The 18,899-nt window shown below is 37.3% G+C and overlaps 1 protein-coding gene and 1 long non-coding RNA gene across 7 annotated transcripts; one reads left to right on the top strand and one right to left on the bottom strand.

The window, feature by feature from the left end:
* Window positions 1-280: 280 nt before the first annotated feature.
* Window positions 281-17,856, bottom strand: LOC110860018 (MAP7 domain-containing protein 1). Of its 6 annotated transcripts, none has more exons than XM_022109067.2 (11): window positions 17,717-17,856; window positions 4,835-4,972; window positions 4,700-4,752; window positions 4,264-4,615; window positions 3,835-3,966; window positions 3,202-3,561; window positions 1,736-2,740; window positions 1,310-1,658; window positions 1,157-1,225; window positions 844-1,067; window positions 281-761 (listed from the first exon to the last, which is right to left on the bottom strand). In XM_022109067.2, exons 1-11 carry the CDS (start codon window positions 17,742-17,744, stop codon window positions 748-750), a joined length of 2,724 nt encoding a protein of 907 aa, XP_021964759.1. In that variant the 5' UTR covers window positions 17,745-17,856; the 3' UTR covers window positions 281-747. The 6 variants fall into 6 exon arrangements, with proteins under 6 accessions (XP_021964759.1, XP_021964758.1, XP_021964761.2 ...); XM_022109066.2 differs by lacking the exon at window positions 17,717-17,856 and adding an exon at window positions 12,664-13,039; XM_022109069.2 differs by lacking the exon at window positions 17,717-17,856 and adding an exon at window positions 9,937-10,730.
* LOC118438930 lies at window positions 13,186-16,192 on the top strand. Its single transcript, XR_004837147.1, has 3 exons — window positions 13,186-13,324; window positions 13,416-13,641; window positions 15,585-16,192. It is a non-coding gene; the product is annotated as an uncharacterized LOC118438930 (long non-coding RNA).
* Window positions 17,857-18,899: the final 1,043 nt, after the last annotated feature.

Genomic DNA, 18,899 nt, shown 5'->3' with positions numbered 1-18,899 from the left:
CCTTTGAATATCATGTACGGGTTGTGTTTTGTTGTGTAGAATTGTGTGGGTGGCATCATGTAACACAAAAGGTATTAGATGTTTGGATGGTTGTGTATGTACATATGCATTCGTTCCAAAGTTTCGAGAGGCGGGCGGGCGGGCGTCTCTTGTACGGAAAACTTAAAGTCATAACATGTCTGTATAGAATTATGTAATGTGTAAGTCTGGACTGCGCCGTGTAATGAAGAATACTTGTGACAGTAATGAGATTACCTAACTTTTAAGAGAGAGAAACTGATTTTCTGGGCAATATTTCTTCTCACAATTTTTATTCTCCCCAAATGTGAATTCTTTTCATATTTTCCATATTTTCCTCGAATGTCTAGAACAATTAACAACTTCAGACTTGATAAAATGGTGTTGCATGATAACAATTACGATATATAATCTAATATATAGATATAATATTAATGCGGTGAAGAATAATCGTGGCGTGGCTACTACAACCTCAACAACAAATAACAAATTGCAGATAGCGAAACTAATTATTTTTTTTACTAATTAAATCTCCTTAATAAATATAATAAAGTCAGTGCCGTCGTACAATCCAAGTGATGATGGTGAATTTGTCATTATATTTCTTCCAATTTTTGATTTATGTGTGGCGACGCATTTTCTCATTTTTTTCCTTCGTCGAACGGACTTGATTGCAAAAAAAGTATTTAATTAGCTATATTTTTTTGGAGAGTAGAATAGACAAGGTGATCACGAAAGCAGGTCTGCGAAAAAATAATGAAGAAATTTGAATAAGTGAACTAAATAATTTCATGTTTACCAAGTTCTTGGTAAATGTATACTTACCTTGTAACGGATTATTAATTAATGGATTAGATGTTGTAGTTGAATTAGATAATAATCCAGTGTTGGAATCTCCCAATAAGTTATTTGACTCTTGCCCACCTCCCAGTCCTCCCTCTCCATTCATTCCATCAAACTCGATCAGTGTGGAATTGTTTCCAAAATCGTTATTGTTGTTGTAATTGTTATTTATGGAATTATTCGATGATTGCACGTCTCCCAATAATCTGTGAACCCAAAAAGATCAGTCAGTCGTCAATATTTACACAATTCTAAAATTGAACTATTTAGATTTATACCGATAGGCTAGACGTACCCATTATTATCTTTGTGTCCATTGACAGGCGTTGTTTCGATCCCTTGTTTCGCTTCAGCGGAATTGGTCCTATAAAAACGTGCAAGAAAAATAAACAAGTCAATCACACATTTTAACAACCAGACATAAATAAACTGCTTGTCCTATCCATACTTCGCCTGCTGTTGTTGCTGTTCTTGTTCCTTTTTTCTCGTTCTAGCCATAATAGCCTCGACCCTTTTACGTCTCTCTAACCTCTCCTCCTCCTCCCTCTTCAGCCTTTCCTCCATCTCCAGGCGAACTTTTTCTGCTTCACGCGCAGCCTCTCGCTCTTGCTTCTCTTTCTCTATACGAGCCTTTTCGTCTTCAATTTGACGTTGTCGCTCCTCTTCCTCCCTCTTTTGCTGCTCTTCGATCGCTATTCTGAGTCGTTCCTCTTCAGCGGCGCGTGACTCGCGGGCGAAACGGTCGGCTTCTTCGGCTTCTAATCTCTGGCGTTCTTCTTCTAATCTCTGCTCCTCAACTATATATCAAAAAAATATACATGGATTTTAGACACGTTTTCATAAATATGTTGCTATAATTGGTAAAGAAACCCACGTTTCAATGCCGCCTCCCTCTCGACCGCTTCTCTGGCGAGTTTCCTCTTTTCCGCGATTGCAGCCTTTGCTTGCTCTTCCGTCATAATCTTTGGCTTTGAAGAATCCTCCGTGTCGAGAGGGGTAGGAGATACAGACTTGTTATTAACTTCAGCGACTAGTAAGACATTGTTTGTTGTAGCAGTGAAATCTAATTCACTTCCCAATAAATCATCCATCGCTGATACTTGAATCTCCTCTTGACCATTGACTGGGTTCGGCTCTGGCGTTTTGGAGGAATAATCCGATCCGGAAGCGAAAGCAGATTCGATGCTTTCAAAATTTTCTATCACTTTTCTATTTCCATTCATGGATTCGACATAATTCTTACTATTATTTAATTCTACATGACCAACGGGCACAGTATTGACCAACTCGTTCTCATTCACAGTATTAATTTCTTTCGCCGATTCTGAGAATGGATTGTTGTTAGCAGAAAATGGATTCGTATCCGCAAATGCACCGACTGCTGCGACTGCCGGTTCTTCCTGTTTTTCTACTTTCTTAACTTCCGCCGCCGCTGCCGCCGTTGGCTTTTCCTTGGGAGCACTTGGCGTCCTCTTAATCGGTCGCTTCATCGTCCCAGTTTCACCAGGAAGTTGTTGTTGGTTATTATTCCGAGAAGGTGTCGATGGGCTTGGACTAATCTTCCCAGATAATATTTTCCTCGGCTCTGGTTTCTTTTTCTCAGCGGGTGGAGGTGCGGTTGGAGTAGAACTTGTCGTCTTTCTCTCCTGTGAAGCATCCATCCTTCGTCGAGAAGAAGATGGGGGGAGAACTCTGTGATCTCCATTGTTGTTGTTGGTGTTTTCCTGCTGAGTAATTCCAGTGACATGGACTGAAGCGGGACGACTCTTTCTCGACGTCATATTTCTCGGTCTCATGGGAACTTGTGAATGTGTGGAGGAAGTCATGATTGATGAGCTCATGGAAGATGGGGGACGGGATTGATCAACGGAGCGGAATCCTGTAAATTAAATTTTTCAATATATTAGTCACATTTTGCAGAAATATGATGGATTCCATCAAAATCTGGTTCTATCCAAAAGCAGAGTACATCAGAAATATTTACTGTGCAATTATAGCAGGAAATGTGTGTGCAAAACCAGACAGATGAGAATCCATAATCATATCACAGAGATTAAGCTTTATCTAAACAACAATATTATAAAACCCATGAGGAGATTTACCAGCACCAGCATCGAGGATATTTATAAGCTTTCTGTCAACAACAAAATACTGATTACTGAATAAGTACGTGGGCGACATATATACACCACCAAATAAAATTATTTACAATTATTTTTGTCTGTAAATGATTTTCCCAACAAAGAGAGAAAAAGAGACAGTGATATCAAGAGGAATTTTTACGAGTGGCTACAAATTTGTCATAAAAAGCAGTGATTTTTTTGTGTGCTTTTGTCTTACCACCATCCTTATCCTTTTTCTGAGCCAAAGCCTGTCTCAAAATTTCCGTTCTAGTCATTTTTAATCCCGTTGAAGCCAAGTGAGTCGTACTCTTTGACCGTGATGGTCTTTGACCTTGATGCTGGTGCTGGGCGGAGATGGCGAGGTTGCCACACCCGGGAGACCGCGATCTGTCCAATCTCGTCATAGACACTGAGCTATAAAACACCCTACCTGAGCCACCACCACGGCTGGACGTTGTGGAACGTGTCGACATCATCGAAGCGGACATGTCGTAAACTTCACGTTTGATGGGGATCGTAGGGGTTAAATCGGTACGACGACGGCCACAAAACACTCGCATTGCATCCGCTCCTTCGTCTGAAAATAGTAGTGGTAAAATTATTAGCATTTCAGTGCAAATAAAATAAAATACAAACGTTAAAACTTTAAAAACAAAACTCGTGCACAAACCAGTAATAAAATTTTCCATTCCATTAACGCAAATAAAATATAAAACTTGTGTCTGAACCAAAAATCAAACTTATTTGCCAACTCAAACAAAACTATGGACTGATAATGGGTCAAAATCATTATCATCTCAACTACGCTACCACTCATGCTCCATTAACAGAGAATAGTTTAGATAATTACAATTGCTTCTCGACTTGGTAAGACGACTCCCACCACCAACACCATCAATTCTGTTACGATGATACACCAGTGGATTGTCTGGATTCGGATTTTGCTGGTTCCACGAGTAGCTTGTACTCATACGAATTTCGTCTACACATACGTATTAAATTTGTCGGTCATTAGAGGTAATTAGGGTCACGATACTACAAGATATTTTCCTGTCCATACAGCTAACGTGTCAAGAAAAGAGATATGGATTTCCTATAACATGTATAAAAATGACATTCTAGCTCGAAAGCAAACAAAGTCTGATAGTTGTCTTTCATGTCGAAAATATCGCATGTCATTCAAAAGACGGAAAGAATACAACCTTGGACTCCGACAACAGCACACACACCAAATTTGAGAAAGGATTCACTAATCAATGATAGCAATATTGAAACTTACTCTGTTGTAAATGTAAATCCGTGGCTGAGCTGGCCCTCATTCCCGGTGCCCTCGTAACGTTTAAATTATACTGTGACTTCCACAGGCTTCCATCCACTTGATTGTCTATGAGACGTGGGGTACAAGAACCAAAGGCAAAAACCGGTGCAGGTTTCGCACTCTGAGCTCGAGGACAAGGTTTCGTCGACTTGGATTCCCATTTCGCCTGCAAGGTCAACTTTCTCTCCTCGTCCAACATCCTGCGACGCTCTTCAGCCTGTCTCCGACGCTCGTCCTCTTTCTTCACGAGCTCTTCGAAATGCTTTTTACGGCGAGAATCCTGCTCATCTCGGAGGCGAGAGGCGGCGAAGGCCTATATAAAAATAGGAGATGGTTAATTATGTCCTGTTCATAAAATCCGCTAATTATTAAGCAGGCAATTAATTTTAGTTATTACCTGCTCCTTGAGTTCTTCTAATTTCTTGAGCCGATCATGGTCTTGCTTCTCTTCTGCGGAAATGAATAAAAAAATTAGTATAATAAATTCCACTACATATTTAATAATAACTCATGTACATATTTTTTTGCTTACTGAGTAAATGAATTCTTTCGTGCCGTTCACGCGCTGTGGCGGAGGAAGGTCTACTCCCACCGCCGTTAACGCCAGCACCAGCGACCCCCCTTTGGCCTTGACTCGTCGCTTGATCGCTCATCCCATCATTTTGTACACCTAATTAAGAATATAAAAAAAATGTTAATTAGTTAATTTCTCCAAACATCTTCTACATAAATCTCGTATCTTCACACCATTATTATTAAAACCATATGAATGACTATCACAGGAGGGAAGGTTTTCACCGGGAAGTGTATCGACAAGGATGGAACGTAGCTCTTCTAGTTTACTTTTGTATTCTCGTTGACTATGTTGTGCCATTTTTTCTTAAGCCACGACGATGTTTGAACACTTTTTGTGGTATTACTACTACTGGCCCAGTTTCAAATATTAAATCAGAATTATTTTGCACCACCACAAATTATAATTATGTGTATCCGACTTCTTTGCAAATCTCATAACTCAACTTCTTCCTCCTTAATGAACCCACAATAACACTGCACCCACCCAACTAACTAGCTCATCGTCTACTGGCTACCTAATTTTGCAATTTGTGTGTGTGCGAATGTGTGTGTATGTTTGTATGCAATCAACAATTCCGATTACAAAAACTTTGGTGTTGAATTAAAACACACACCCAACAGAAAAACCAGGCCAGTACTCTGACTAAGGATGACGATGACTGCAGCAACCATTACTTTAGTTGCCATCATTTCACAGCAGCAGCGACTGACTTTTGTTCCCAACATTTAATAGGCAATGAACTAACTGAAGCTATAATCATACCAACCACGCGAGAATGCTGCCTTTACGGCTATGTAAAAAGCCCCACAAACAAGTACGAGTTTCATTATAAAGAAGACGACTGTGGGGATGGATGGATGGATATAGACACGATGGCGAGCATCCACAATGCCGTGAAGATCAGCGTCATGATGATTCACTATGAGAGCCGAGTGTCAGTTTGGTCCGATCCAATTGGTAAAAAGCATCGCCAAGTAGTCGAGATCGCACATAAGTTGTAAAGGGGTTTGGGTGGCGAAGAAGACTTACGGCTGCCACCACAATAATAAAATACTGTCAGAAAACCATGGCTTTATGCACACCGAATGAGAAAAGAATGGCATGCATGCAAACACGTTTTTTATCCAATTCATAATAGAAAATTGCGCTAATACAAGTCCACACCATCATCTGCAGTGGTGGTTGGTGTGCACAATTGGCAGGTATGGCATGAAAGGGTGTATGTAATGGGATACGTATGTATGATGTTGGTGGGTTTTTAATATTGATGATATTACATACACACATCGAATCGAACATCAAAGTCATTATCCAGTCAGCTCAGGTAGAATGAAATATGTAGGTGGGTCGGGAGTTACATATTGCATGCAGGCAAGGTACATATGCAACGTACATACATATGCATGTAACAAAGTTTAGGTGGAAGAAAAACCGATTATTCCGCCCATTAACGCCCGTCCGTCAGAGAGCTTTCGGTGCGGTGCTGAATAAAAGCGTGATCTACTCACTGCTGGCTGACCGCCGCTAGCCCGCTCGGGCAAGAAGGGGAGTAAATTGGTGAAAATTATAGAATACAAATATATAGGGCATCGCATGCAGTTTCTATTCACAGAGACATGCAGATGGAAATCAATGTAATGCGCGCTGTATAATCTAATTTCGGGTGTGGAGCCCCATGTCAGGTATCCGTTGCAGCCGGCTATTCCACTGCGGACAAACTTTTCCCAAAGAACACGTGCCTATAAACGCCTCAAAACGGCGTGTAATGGCGCATACACAGATATATATTTTTCTGATATCGATCTTCGTTTGCAGGATTTTCAAGTTCAACCTGACGAAGCGTTTCTTTTTCAATAATAATATTTTTGGGAGCGTGGGCGGCTTTGAACTTGTACAATCACCGACGATTCCATTTAGCAATTATACATTTATGGTCACTTTTGACAGAGTGTCGAAGAAGGTGGGGAACAGCGAATGACATCATCTCAACAAGAAATTTGACGTTACAAGCAGAATTTCAAAACTCTTAAAAACTTGACGCATCATTAAATTTTACAAGGTTTTCATAACAAACTTACAACAACCACTATTCGTTTACATACGTGATGGTTTAACTAGTTTTTTAAGCATACGTAAACGAAAATTGAAATATTTGCAACCTCAACAAACAAACATCCGAGTTATTGTTTTTTCTTGCAGTATGACATCATTTTTCGATACCAATCCCTCTACTGCTACCACCCCTTAAAATATACCGTAGCATAAATTAATCAACAAAATTCGAGGTAATGATGTAAGAAAATTAGTGTACTCGGCTAACTATGCACTTCATCAAGTGTGTGTAGGTTGTATGCATTTATGAAGAAAAAGTAGTGTTAATCGTAAACCTTTGTGTTTGCAAGCTGCCTGACATGGTCATCTTCATTATGATTACTACAGATTGTATATTTCCTACTCCTTAGTTAACCCAAACTAAACAATGTATGTGTGTTTAGCACATTTTTTTACAGAATAAAAAAAAACAGAGAATCTCCTTCTGAAGTGGCCGAGTGAAATATATTATGTAGGACTCAACTTTACACAAAAAGATATTTATTCGCTTAGCTTAGCCCGTTTTATATTTGATGCGAAGAAATTAAGTAGGGCACGAGGGTTTAAGCGTGCGGAAATATTTGGAATGATGATGATGACAGTTTTTGGCGTTTTATTTTATAGTAAAAAAAACTAAAAAAGGAGATAAGTGGGAGAATGAGGTAGCAACTAATCCACCATCTCCTGACTCAAATCAAAGTAGAACCGAGCGAAGATATTGGTTATATACAGGCAAAACTAATTTAGAAATTTGTACACGCAGCAGTTACACACATTTTCTTTGATCTTAATACATCAAAAAATCATAATGGTGTTACCGCTGCCGTGCTCACAGTCATCAAGAGCAAAAGACACATTTTATTTACTGAGCCGCATTGACTGTAAATGGATAACTCCTTACCTAACTGACTGACTGACTAAACTATGACCGTGTTTTATAGAGGGTTGCCGCCTTATGAAAATATAGGAAAGAGGGATGAAAGCGCATTCATCCATGTCCTGTGCCCATTTGTTTTACACTTTTTGAAGTAAAAAAATAGCACAAAACTAACACAACACACATTTTCTGTTCCTACTACGAACAACGAACAATCCATTATTTCGATTCGCATATTGTTGTGGTAGAAAGTATGAGCAAAGTGAGCTAACTAGCGGATAGATAAGGCCGAGTAAAACTCATTTGTGTTTTGTCATTATGATGCTACGTGTTGCTATTTTGCTGTTCAGTCAGAGAGATGGCTTTAATTATATACCATACTTGACGAGAGTGGATGTTAACATGTAGTATTTTTACTTGACTCCCGACTTGGTAATGGACGCTGCAACAAGTCGGGAGTAAATCCTATTATAATTATATTCCATTGTCTGCCTGGCTACACATGTATTTGCAAAGAATAGGCATTAACAACTCAATATTTCCTGTAAATGAACTTTCAACAAGAAATTATTAGTTTTTTATTTAGAAGACGAAAACAGGTCCAGGAAAATTACACTTTATTATTTTAGAGAGACCTCTAAAAAATGGAAAATTTATCACTTTTACTTTGACTACAGAGATAAGAAGAGTGGATTGATTAACGTCTCTTTCATGTTTTAATTAGTTCCTTTCTTGTGTTACACTTGTTGACTTTAATAACGCCAAAGTTTACCACACGGCTTCTCTTTAATACGCCTTTAGTGAATCTTAAAGTGTGGCCGACGAAATTGGCAGTGTGTCGAAAGGATTAATGTAAACAAATATCTACTGATTACCATTTGCATAAAGAAAAGTGAATGAATCTGAAGGTAATGAGATCGTAATACGATTATGGCAGATTTTTGAGATCATGCTGTTCATGATCCTTGTTTGACGAGAGGGAACAAAGAGATTTTTCTTACAAGCAATGCCAAGTCATACATAATGCAAATAACAAAGATTATGATAAAAACCTATTAACACTAAGTATTTACTTGGCAGAAAAAAATGATGTGCTATCAATCACTTATTTTTTCTCGCTTAAACCTGATTAAAACTAGAGAAGGAAGCTGAATAAACCAATTAACAATTTCGCACCGCCTTGACCTACACCTAACCAAACGTAACCTCACGCCATTTATTTACTAATCTGCCAAAAACAAAGAAATAATGAAAAATGGAAAAAAGTGGAAAAAAATCTAACCCTCTTTGTTAATTCGTTACACAGAATTAAATTTCATTCCACCACATCAACTATGCGTATTCATAGCTGGGAGAGAGAGAGAGATCAAATCTATACAAAACCATGACTGAATTCTCTCTGTTTCACTTTAGTATATGATTTGAATGTCCTGTGTCGAATTGAATCTGACTTTTTTTTCTACACTCTTGAAGGACATGGATTGCCGCAAGGACTGAGCTTTAGTTAGTTAGCTAGACAAGTGAGTGAGTAAGAGAGATATGATGAGATTAAATGAGGCAAAAGTGGCAATAAAAAAGTCTAAATAAGTCCACGAGGGGATAGATTTGAGATTTGAGTCATATTTTAATATCGCCAAGAACCACCCACGTTAAGAACTACCTGCGAGACGAGTGTCTTTTTTTAAATAAAAACAATTACGTATTCTGCACAGGTAATAGTATCATGACACTTGTAGGGTGCACATACATAGATAGATATGAACGCCACCAATCTTGCATATGCATACACGAGGCAGCACATTTACGTGTTGACGTGTAGATCGGATGGGTCACTGATTCTAAGAAATTAAGATTCAAATTAAGAAAATAGTCTCGACTGTTTCTTATCTTGCATGGATGGTGAGGCTGCATAAATAAATAGACAAGATAATTTTTATATGCTTTAAATCATTTTAAATTCGCTAAAACTCGCATTGTCTTTTCTAAAATGAGAGTCGTAGATAATTGCAGAGAAATTACATCCAACTTCCTTGCTAATTAAAGGGGGAACAATGCATCAAATTTAAGACCAAGATAAAATTGTTCTTACAAACGTAAAAAGTGCCATTGGCAGTGAAAGTGACTCTGCTTCCGCAAAAGGAGGAGCGTCCCCCTCCAAAACTGGAACCACACCCGGGCCACGACAATGCAGCCAGGTCGTCTTGGACTAATTGGTTATTTTCGTGAAGAAGTATGGATGGCAGGAGGATTAACTGGTCCATAATTTGTGATATTTATAATAATGGCGAATTTGAATTTGCACTTGATTTTTCTTATATATACTGGCAAGGATTTTTCTTTAAGAACACGGTTTAATATGGAGAATAATATAATATTTTCACTTTTATGAGATCTCAATTGCGAGATTACAGAAAACTTTTGAGAAAAAAAAATTTACAAAAAATACAACGTATGTATAAAACACACCCGGATTAAATGCATGTTTGCTAACAACTAAACTTTTACGATTTAACACAGAATTATAGGCACACTTTGACGGGGTTGTGATTTACAGAGGGAAAAAACTTTAAAACTCTTCCACTAATAACGATGATGACACACTGGTGGCCGCCGCGTATCTCTGCTGTAGCGTTGATGGATTTGATCATTTGCACATGGAGATGAAACAAATTTTATAATATCCTCCTGGAATGGGACAACTAACGTGCGACACTGTGACGTGATGACAGGGGAAATATATATCCAATCCACCTCGTGTTCTGCCTAATTCGACAACCACATGCAAGTGACTGAACGGCAGGATTGGAATATTTTGGAAATGGCAAAAGAGATCCAATGCAACTCGTAAAATTCAAAAGTTTCTTCTTCTCTTTACATGACGATGATATTACTCATCGCAGCACAATCCAAACCAAACCAAAGAGTGAGATGATGATAAGAGAGGTAAGTAAGGTCTCTACTGTAGCCTATGCATTTTATTAACTTCACCAGCCCACCAGTCGTCGTCCACCATTATCATCACTACTGAATACATACCACCACGAGAAGAATCATATCATGGCGTAAGAAGAATATTGTTGTCTCTTTTACACATAGACGGATACACACAAAGAGAGAGACCAATGTTGGTAACAACTCGTTAGATAGCTGGTGATGATAAACTAGTTAGTTAATAAAAGTTGGTAGCTTGAATGCATACAAGATGGATTTTGATCTAAATCAGTCTTCGCCCAAATCTGACAAACTTTGCGTATCGGTTAACAACTAACACGCTGAGTTGGATCGAATTATTGGGGAATGTTTCATGATTTTTTTTATTCCTTCTCTAGATAAAACGTACCTTGACACTAACAAGAACTTTTTTAAACCTATTATTTAAACCTTTGTATGTACGAAGCGATAGGTAAACTTTGACTGATTTGATTTTGCTCGTGGTGGTGGTGATTGTTTCATTTCATTTCATTATGTTTTATTTTAATTTGTAAGTTTACTAACTTTTGTGGTGCAATTTTGGTCAGGGTATTGTCTTCCGTGAACAAAAGAAGCCTGTGCGTACAATTACATGTTTTTCTTTTCGACTACATTTAATTTGACATTTTGCTGCTGCTGCTGCTATTGATATGAAAGTTTACGATATAATTTGCTATTTAACTCGTGGTGGCTTATTATCCAACCACTACTGACAATAATATACTTTTTCGATTATTATGATAAATTATGATATGGGAACCGCCAAACGAGTTATAGGGAAGGAATGCAAGTCATAATTTCCATATAATTATTCCTCATTACGACAAAATTAGATGCATTGTGTGTCGAAAAGTGGAATGCAAAATTCAGCCAAAAGCCAAACCACCGTTATGATTATTTTTATAATAATAACGCAAAAATTGGAAAGGTTTCTACAAGGAAGGTTTTTTTTCTTTGAAAATTAAGAATTGTTTGCTTTCCTATTGACTTTTTGAGACTGGCATTGGATTTGTTACGTAATGTGATTTTATTGAATTTACATAAGTATGTATCATCATACGTATCTATGTAGCAAATAATTTCACCACCAATAATTTTTGACATACTTACTTATTAAGAAAAAATAACGGCCTTGGCTTGCTATTTAATTTTAATGCAATCAATTTCCACTTAATATTCAACCCATCGCATTTTTTGACAAAACGAGTCAATTAAAAGTGAGCAATAATCGATAAATCACACCCACACAGCCAGCGTCAACCAGACAGAGTGGTTAAATTTCACAAATATTCAAATTAATCGACTCTTAAAGAGGGGAACGCCTTTTTCCAATGAGAGAATTTGCTTAAAAAACGCAAACATCACAAAAAACAATACTCGTTGTCGTCGTACTGAAAGGTTGATTGACAAGTTAACATCAATGCACTTGTCAAATCACTTTTTCTCATGCACTGCCTGAGATCTCTCTCTACATTCAATTCATCAGTGGTGGAATTGAATTTGCATCTCATCCGACTACGAAATCGAGTCTTGTCGTAAAAAAACATCCATGCTGTTTCTACTGCCCCACTTCCTTCCTTCCGTTCTTAATTGATGTTTAATTTATGCTAATGCTTAAGCAAACTGACTCCCATTAACAAAAGCAAAGACAAAAAAACTCGGAGGGTATCGCTTTCTCTCAAAGTTGTTGCGTAATCATTTCGTCATCATCTCAATTTTCCAGCATGTTCTTTCAATTCAATTATTACCAAGTCATGGCCAACTTTTAACCATAAGGAAAATGTGATAATCACCCAATTTACGACAGAAATGGGAAAAAGAAAATGAACAAAAATATATAAATTACCAAACTCCATCTGTAGTTCCTCCTCGTAAAGTCGCATCGCGTTGGTTTGGCGTAATACCGTTGTGTGTGGTCGTAAATTTGCCAACTTTTTCCACAACAATTTGTCAATAATTTGCAAACTATTCACTTAACAAGTTGTGATTATATGTTGTTTTGTGGTGGGGTCCAGTAGTAAAATTGTATCACGATCAAATATGAGAAATGTTCGTACAACCACAAAACTCGTGTGTTTTTCCAATGATTAATGTCTCGTTAATGATGAAGGAGGAGTGAATCATCCAGAAGTCGAACTAAACATCGTCGCATGTTAAAAGATATTTTGTTTTCTGGGCATAAAGATAAAATAAGGATTTGATATCAGCAAAAAAAACAGCGAATCGACTTGTCAACCCCCCGTTTTTTTTGCTGTTTAGATAATTTTTATTACACAAAGTAGCCTTCTTCCGGTGCCTTGTCAATCAGCACTTTCAATTATTTTGCTATCTTTCTTTTATCCGTCGCACAAAACAGATACGATGTATCTCTCTTTTTTTCTACTCTGCTGTAAAATGTGACAACATTAATCAAATCTCTTTACAATCTCCTGCCAAAAAAAGACACCATTACACTTTGACTTTGACAAAAAACCGACACAAGAAGCCTGCACAAGCTACACGATTCTGTAAGTAATGTGTGTAAAAAGACTTCTTTAAACGTTTGGATCTTAATTGGCTAATTTATTGTGCTACACGACGCTCTCTCTTGTATACAAGAAATGAGAAAAGGAAAGGAATTTTGGTGGGTGTGACGACGATGGAATAAGAGTCTAATGCTTTACAACAGACTTAGGCAGATGGGATTGTGAAAACCACTATTAAAATAAATTATCTAGTGGTACAACAAACAATACGGGTTGAGAAGGGTGAGAAGATTGGATAAAAAAAGTGTTGCTGCTTTTTAAGGACTGAAACGAATTGGAATTTCTATTTCATTTACAGGGTAAGTTTCTCACAATTCTTTCTCCTGATTGAATTTCGGGTAGGGTATGTGTGTGGTTGCACACTTATTGGTTTTCGGATCTTGCAGCAAATGACAAAATGGCTAAAAATAGAAAATCTAAATACAAATCTTAAACAATTTCTTCTCGCACCCCTTTTTTCAACTCTTTAACACGAATCTTGTGAAACGTAATCAGGTGCTGGTGGGGAATTTTACACTGTTTCCCTTAAAAGGAGTACAACTAAACTCTCTTTTCTGAACAATAATTAAGAATATGTCTTCAAGTCACAAATGCACTCGCTGAACTGAGCTGAAGACCAAGTCAGGGCGTAAGCAAGGTGAATAAAAATCAGATCATCATCAAACATAATAATATTTTAAAACCTCAAGAAAATTGTGTGCCTTCCCCTTCCAACCGCAACAAAAAGATGAGAGATGAGAAAGATGAAACATGGCTTTCTTTCCATTCAGAGAAGCAAAAGGTTAGGAATGGACGAGGTAATTTAATCTCTCTCTCAACTTTTTCTCTTAAATTGTGAGCATAGCTTGGGTTTCATGTGTGCAAATATTTAATATGCGATACACTGTAAAAAGTAGGTAACCGACCACTAAGTTCGTAATTGATGTAACAAAAGTTGAAGTAGGGAGGAGATTTTTAATCTTTGACGAAGTACTGACAAGTTCTGGTTCGTTTCTGCACTAATAATGTAATCAATTTAGAATCAAGTGCAGTTAAAAAAATATAGTAATGCGCAAAGGAGGAAGATTCTCTATACAAATTCTTGATCTGATTAAGCAAATCTTCTTCTTCCAACTCAAGAAGTAAATTTGTATGTCAAAGATTTATCAATTAATCAAATTAATTGAATGTACGTGCAAATGGAAGAGTTGTTGTTACTGCTTATATATTTTTGAGAATAAATCGACAACAACTGCATTAAATAAAATTCGGACATGGTTAAGGAACCAAAACGGCCCATAGGAAATCAACCTCGAAGGAAAAGGAGGAGGAATAAACAACAATAACAACAAAACAAGGGTCTTGTTATAGTTTTTTATTAGGAAATAAAACTACAAGGCTAATTAAAATCAGTGAGAGAGATTAAAATTTATTATTATTTTAGTACCCGTTGTACCGTTATAAGCACATCTTCAAGTATGCAGCTATGCCACTTAAGAAGGGATCAAAATAGAAATTTATTTTTACCAATCAATCAACAAAACGAATACCTACATGTATTCGTCCGCATTATTTTACTTAGCAAGTGTTCGACATCAATGAATTTATGCAAAATTAAGGGAAAATTCAATTAAAAACCAATCTAAATCAATCCCCCGTAAAATATCTTGCCTCACATTCATCAAGTTCTATACACATGTAATTCCCGATGCTAAACGTATCACTGCAAACAAAGCATTTAGAAAAGTACAGCTTACTTTACACAACTTCTTCACAATGTAATGTTGCATTTCCATTACACGACTTTTGAATGAATTGAGCCGGCCGGTGGTGGTGTTGCTAACTTGTTTATGAACAACTTACACCTGTTGTGATGATGTATTGTTAAGAAGAAAAAGTATCATGCCTTCGTATTTCTAATGTGTTGCTGCTGCTGCTGCCGATATCTCAACTCTGTGTGCGAATAAGTTGAATTAATTCCGACCCCGATCCCGATGTAATCAGACGTCACGTCAGGCATGATGCCATCTCAATAGGAATCATAGCAGGTTGCCGAGTCCTCCGTTGTTTAATTCAATTCATGAAACCTTCATCATTTATTTATTTCCACACGGCTACTACCTAACTGACTGGCTGATGATTGCAAAGAGTGATAAATACGGACGGACAGAAGGAGTGATAAGTGTTTTACACAGGGTTGAAGAATTGATGGAATGTCTAGATTTTATCACAAAATTGACAAAATGTATTATTTATTTTTTAGATGGGGTGGGTTGAAATGGATTCTCAACTCGGCAACAACAACTCGACAACAATCAGTAACATTATACTAAATGTGATGATGAATAATGGGGACCTTAATTTTTTGACGGCACGATTTTTCCATCCATTATCTTAATGCTCAATTCCGTTTTAATTAAAAAATAGCCTCACCACCACCACTCAACTATTATTCATCAAGACATCACAGTCTCAATTAAGATGAGGCTATTAATCAAAATCAAACGAATTAAGAATTCATCAGTATCATTATTACCGTCGACATTTAAATATTTCACATGGATGGCGTTTGGTTTAAAATGTGGAAAATCATTCATTCAAACTTTCAAACGTTTAAGTAGATAGAAAATCCACCAATTTACGAGTCATGCTGCATAATTGCATCTCTTTTTCTCTCTCCCTCTCTCTCTCTCTCTACCTTGAAATCACCAATAAATTCAACTAAAAAAGACCAATAAAACAATCTGCACCATTGTATCAAACCTAAAACAGCACAGAAAACAATTCAAGCGACACGAGCAGAAAAGTGCAACGCTTTTAAATAAAGAAAAGGTCTGAATAGCATATCACCAGCACCACCACAATATAAAGATGATCATCTCCATCCACTGTTCATTCATACTTTTATTTCGTTGCACCTGCTTTCTTTCCCCCCTCCTCGATGATCGCCATCTTATATATTTTCTACATTATGATGTTACTCGAAATAATTTCAGAACAATGAACTTTTAAGTTACAACTTTATAGTACAAGAAGAAGAAGCGGAGATAAGATGACCCTGCCCTGTCTTCTATTTCTTAAAACCCAAGACCGCGACCACCATGACCAAGTAGGTGGAAAGTATATCTCACAAGTCAAATAAGAGCCAAAAAATCCAACCATAATGATGGGATCATCATTACATTATTATGAACGAGAGGTGGGTGAGACTGCAGTTCAAATTCGCACAAATGTAGGTGAGTTCTTCATCTTCAAGTGCAGATTTTTAATCACAGTCTCAACAACCATCATGCCCACTCGGCATGACCAAAAAAGTGTATCAAATATCACCAGTGAAGAGTTGGAACCTTTTTTTCTCTCTCTCTTCCTTAACTCGCTACATTTTAAATTGTGTGTGTAATGTAAAGTAAATAGATTGTGGAGTGTAAAATTGCAAAAAAAGTTGATTCTAAAAATTAACACACACCGGTGACAAGCTAAATTACATATGTATTGGCATCGGCTTATCTGTATATTCGACATAAAATGAAATTTAGTTGTACCTTGCTTTAAAAAAATGACGATTAAACCCTTTTGTTCTTGCTGGGTAATCAGATTATTACAAGATTTGTGACACGAAGTCAGAAAAATTAATGTCACCGTAATTTTCCAAGATTCATCCATTCTACGTTTTTGTACAAGGAATTGGCTACACATGACATGTTCAAACACAAACAGCGATAAATTTAGACCTTGCTACGCATCAAAGTATGTACGTAATCCACGTAGATAGATAGCGATACCAAATTCCTCCGCGCCAAGCATAACTTATCAACTAGTGATATCCATTTGTACATATGTGACATGATAAATTATGATAAATTGTCCTCCACCCTTGGGAAAATAGTTTCACAAACAAATAGTACAAATTCCGACCTATAAAATTATCCATCCCTTCGTCATGCGCCGATCGATTTGCTCTTCTCATATTCTTCTTTAAGCAACATGCGAGTCACAAGACATCGAACTCTACTTTTCCCTTGCAAAAACTAAACTTTCTCCAAGCTGGAATCCGCTCTAATCTTATCTTTCTCCCCAAACACTACGACTGACCTCACACTTGTACAAATTAAGTAACCCTGCATACAATGAATGAATTATGCATGACAATGTCGTCACTATTATTATTATTGCTCAACATTATTGGATGTATTGCTTATGTATTATTAACCAAGTAAGTAGCAGCAAAAGTGAGCCTATCCCACAATTTTCCACCTTATCCAACTCCACCAAGAGTGGTCGTACCAGTTTGTTTTTTGTTTCCTCCTCCCCCTCCAACCTTCCCGTCCCTTTGGGAACCCTTCCCCCTAATTAAGAGTAAAGTGGGGGGTATAAATTTCAAAAAATATCTCTCACCTGAGTCCTTCCCGTCCGGAATCTCCATTTGCACAGCAAATTGTGCGCATGTGTTCCTTTACAGAAAGGTTTTAACACAGACAAGAGTAGAAGAACTGACTGCATGCAGGCGAGGGAATATTACATACAACTCGAATTTGGTGATGATAAAGACTTGGTCGTCGAGAGGGTATAAAGCATTGGATTGACTGCAATAACGTGTAATACGTACAAATGGAGTACCGTATAGTGAAAATGCATGTAGTAGATTGTGGTTTTGGTACTTTTTTAGCTTTAGCACAGTATACACGTAATGTTGAGTCAGTTAAAAAGCTACATAATGCTGCTGCATGCATGCTCACTTTGTCTTCTTTTTGGTTTTTAACCCCTTCGTTTGCAGCATCCTTTAGTTAGTTGGTAATAAACACCAACGCAAAAAGGGAGAGATAGCAGCAGATACGACGGATAGTTAGATTGGTTGTTGGTGATGATGATGCTACTCGCCTGCTGCTGCTGATGTGCTCTTTGACGACACAATCTCTTTAAAGCCATTTTAGATTAACGTTAAACAAGTTAGATAAGTTGTTAAAATAGACAAAGTAGTGAGGGAGAGGTGAGATGAGAACAGATGTAATTCGATATTGGATTGGATACGATGGGGTTGCATATGATCTTTTGTGTTATGAGTTGTCTGAGATCATTGCATCTTGTTGCATCCTGTACGTAAGTGGTTATGTAGCATATGTATGTACGTAGTGGCAAATGGCTGGTGCTTTATGGCGACGAGAATATATTGGGGAATACATATATTATTCGGCTGGTCATGCCCATGCATTTATTTTATGGATGCATGTATACTCTAAATTGTGTGCAGATCTTTTTAGTAGGAGAGAAAGAGGGTTATGCATAATTAGTTTTGTGCATGCATGAAATTTGATGCCTGGTGGGAATCAAGAGCAGACTTAAGTAGGAGTAGTGGAGGACGAAATGTATGTTTCAAGTTGTGTAATCTAATCTGTACTACTTGAGATTGCAATTATTGAAATTTTAGCATGCAGTTTATGCAGTCATAACACTAATTCATCCTAAACAATGATGTTTTCTATCTAGAATTCATAAATTAGAGACACTTCTTTCCGTGGAATGTCAACAATTTCTCATATTATGAAATTTGCAACTCCTCATTAATTTTTTTTACTTATCT

Source organism: Folsomia candida, unplaced genomic scaffold (genome assembly GCF_002217175.1).
Source record: "Folsomia candida strain VU population unplaced genomic scaffold, ASM221717v1 Fcan01_Sc028, whole genome shotgun sequence".
NCBI lineage: Eukaryota > Metazoa > Arthropoda > Collembola > Entomobryomorpha > Isotomidae > Folsomia > Folsomia candida.
Note: the sequence above shows the minus strand (reverse complement) of the source record. Positions and strands in the feature narration are given on the sequence as shown.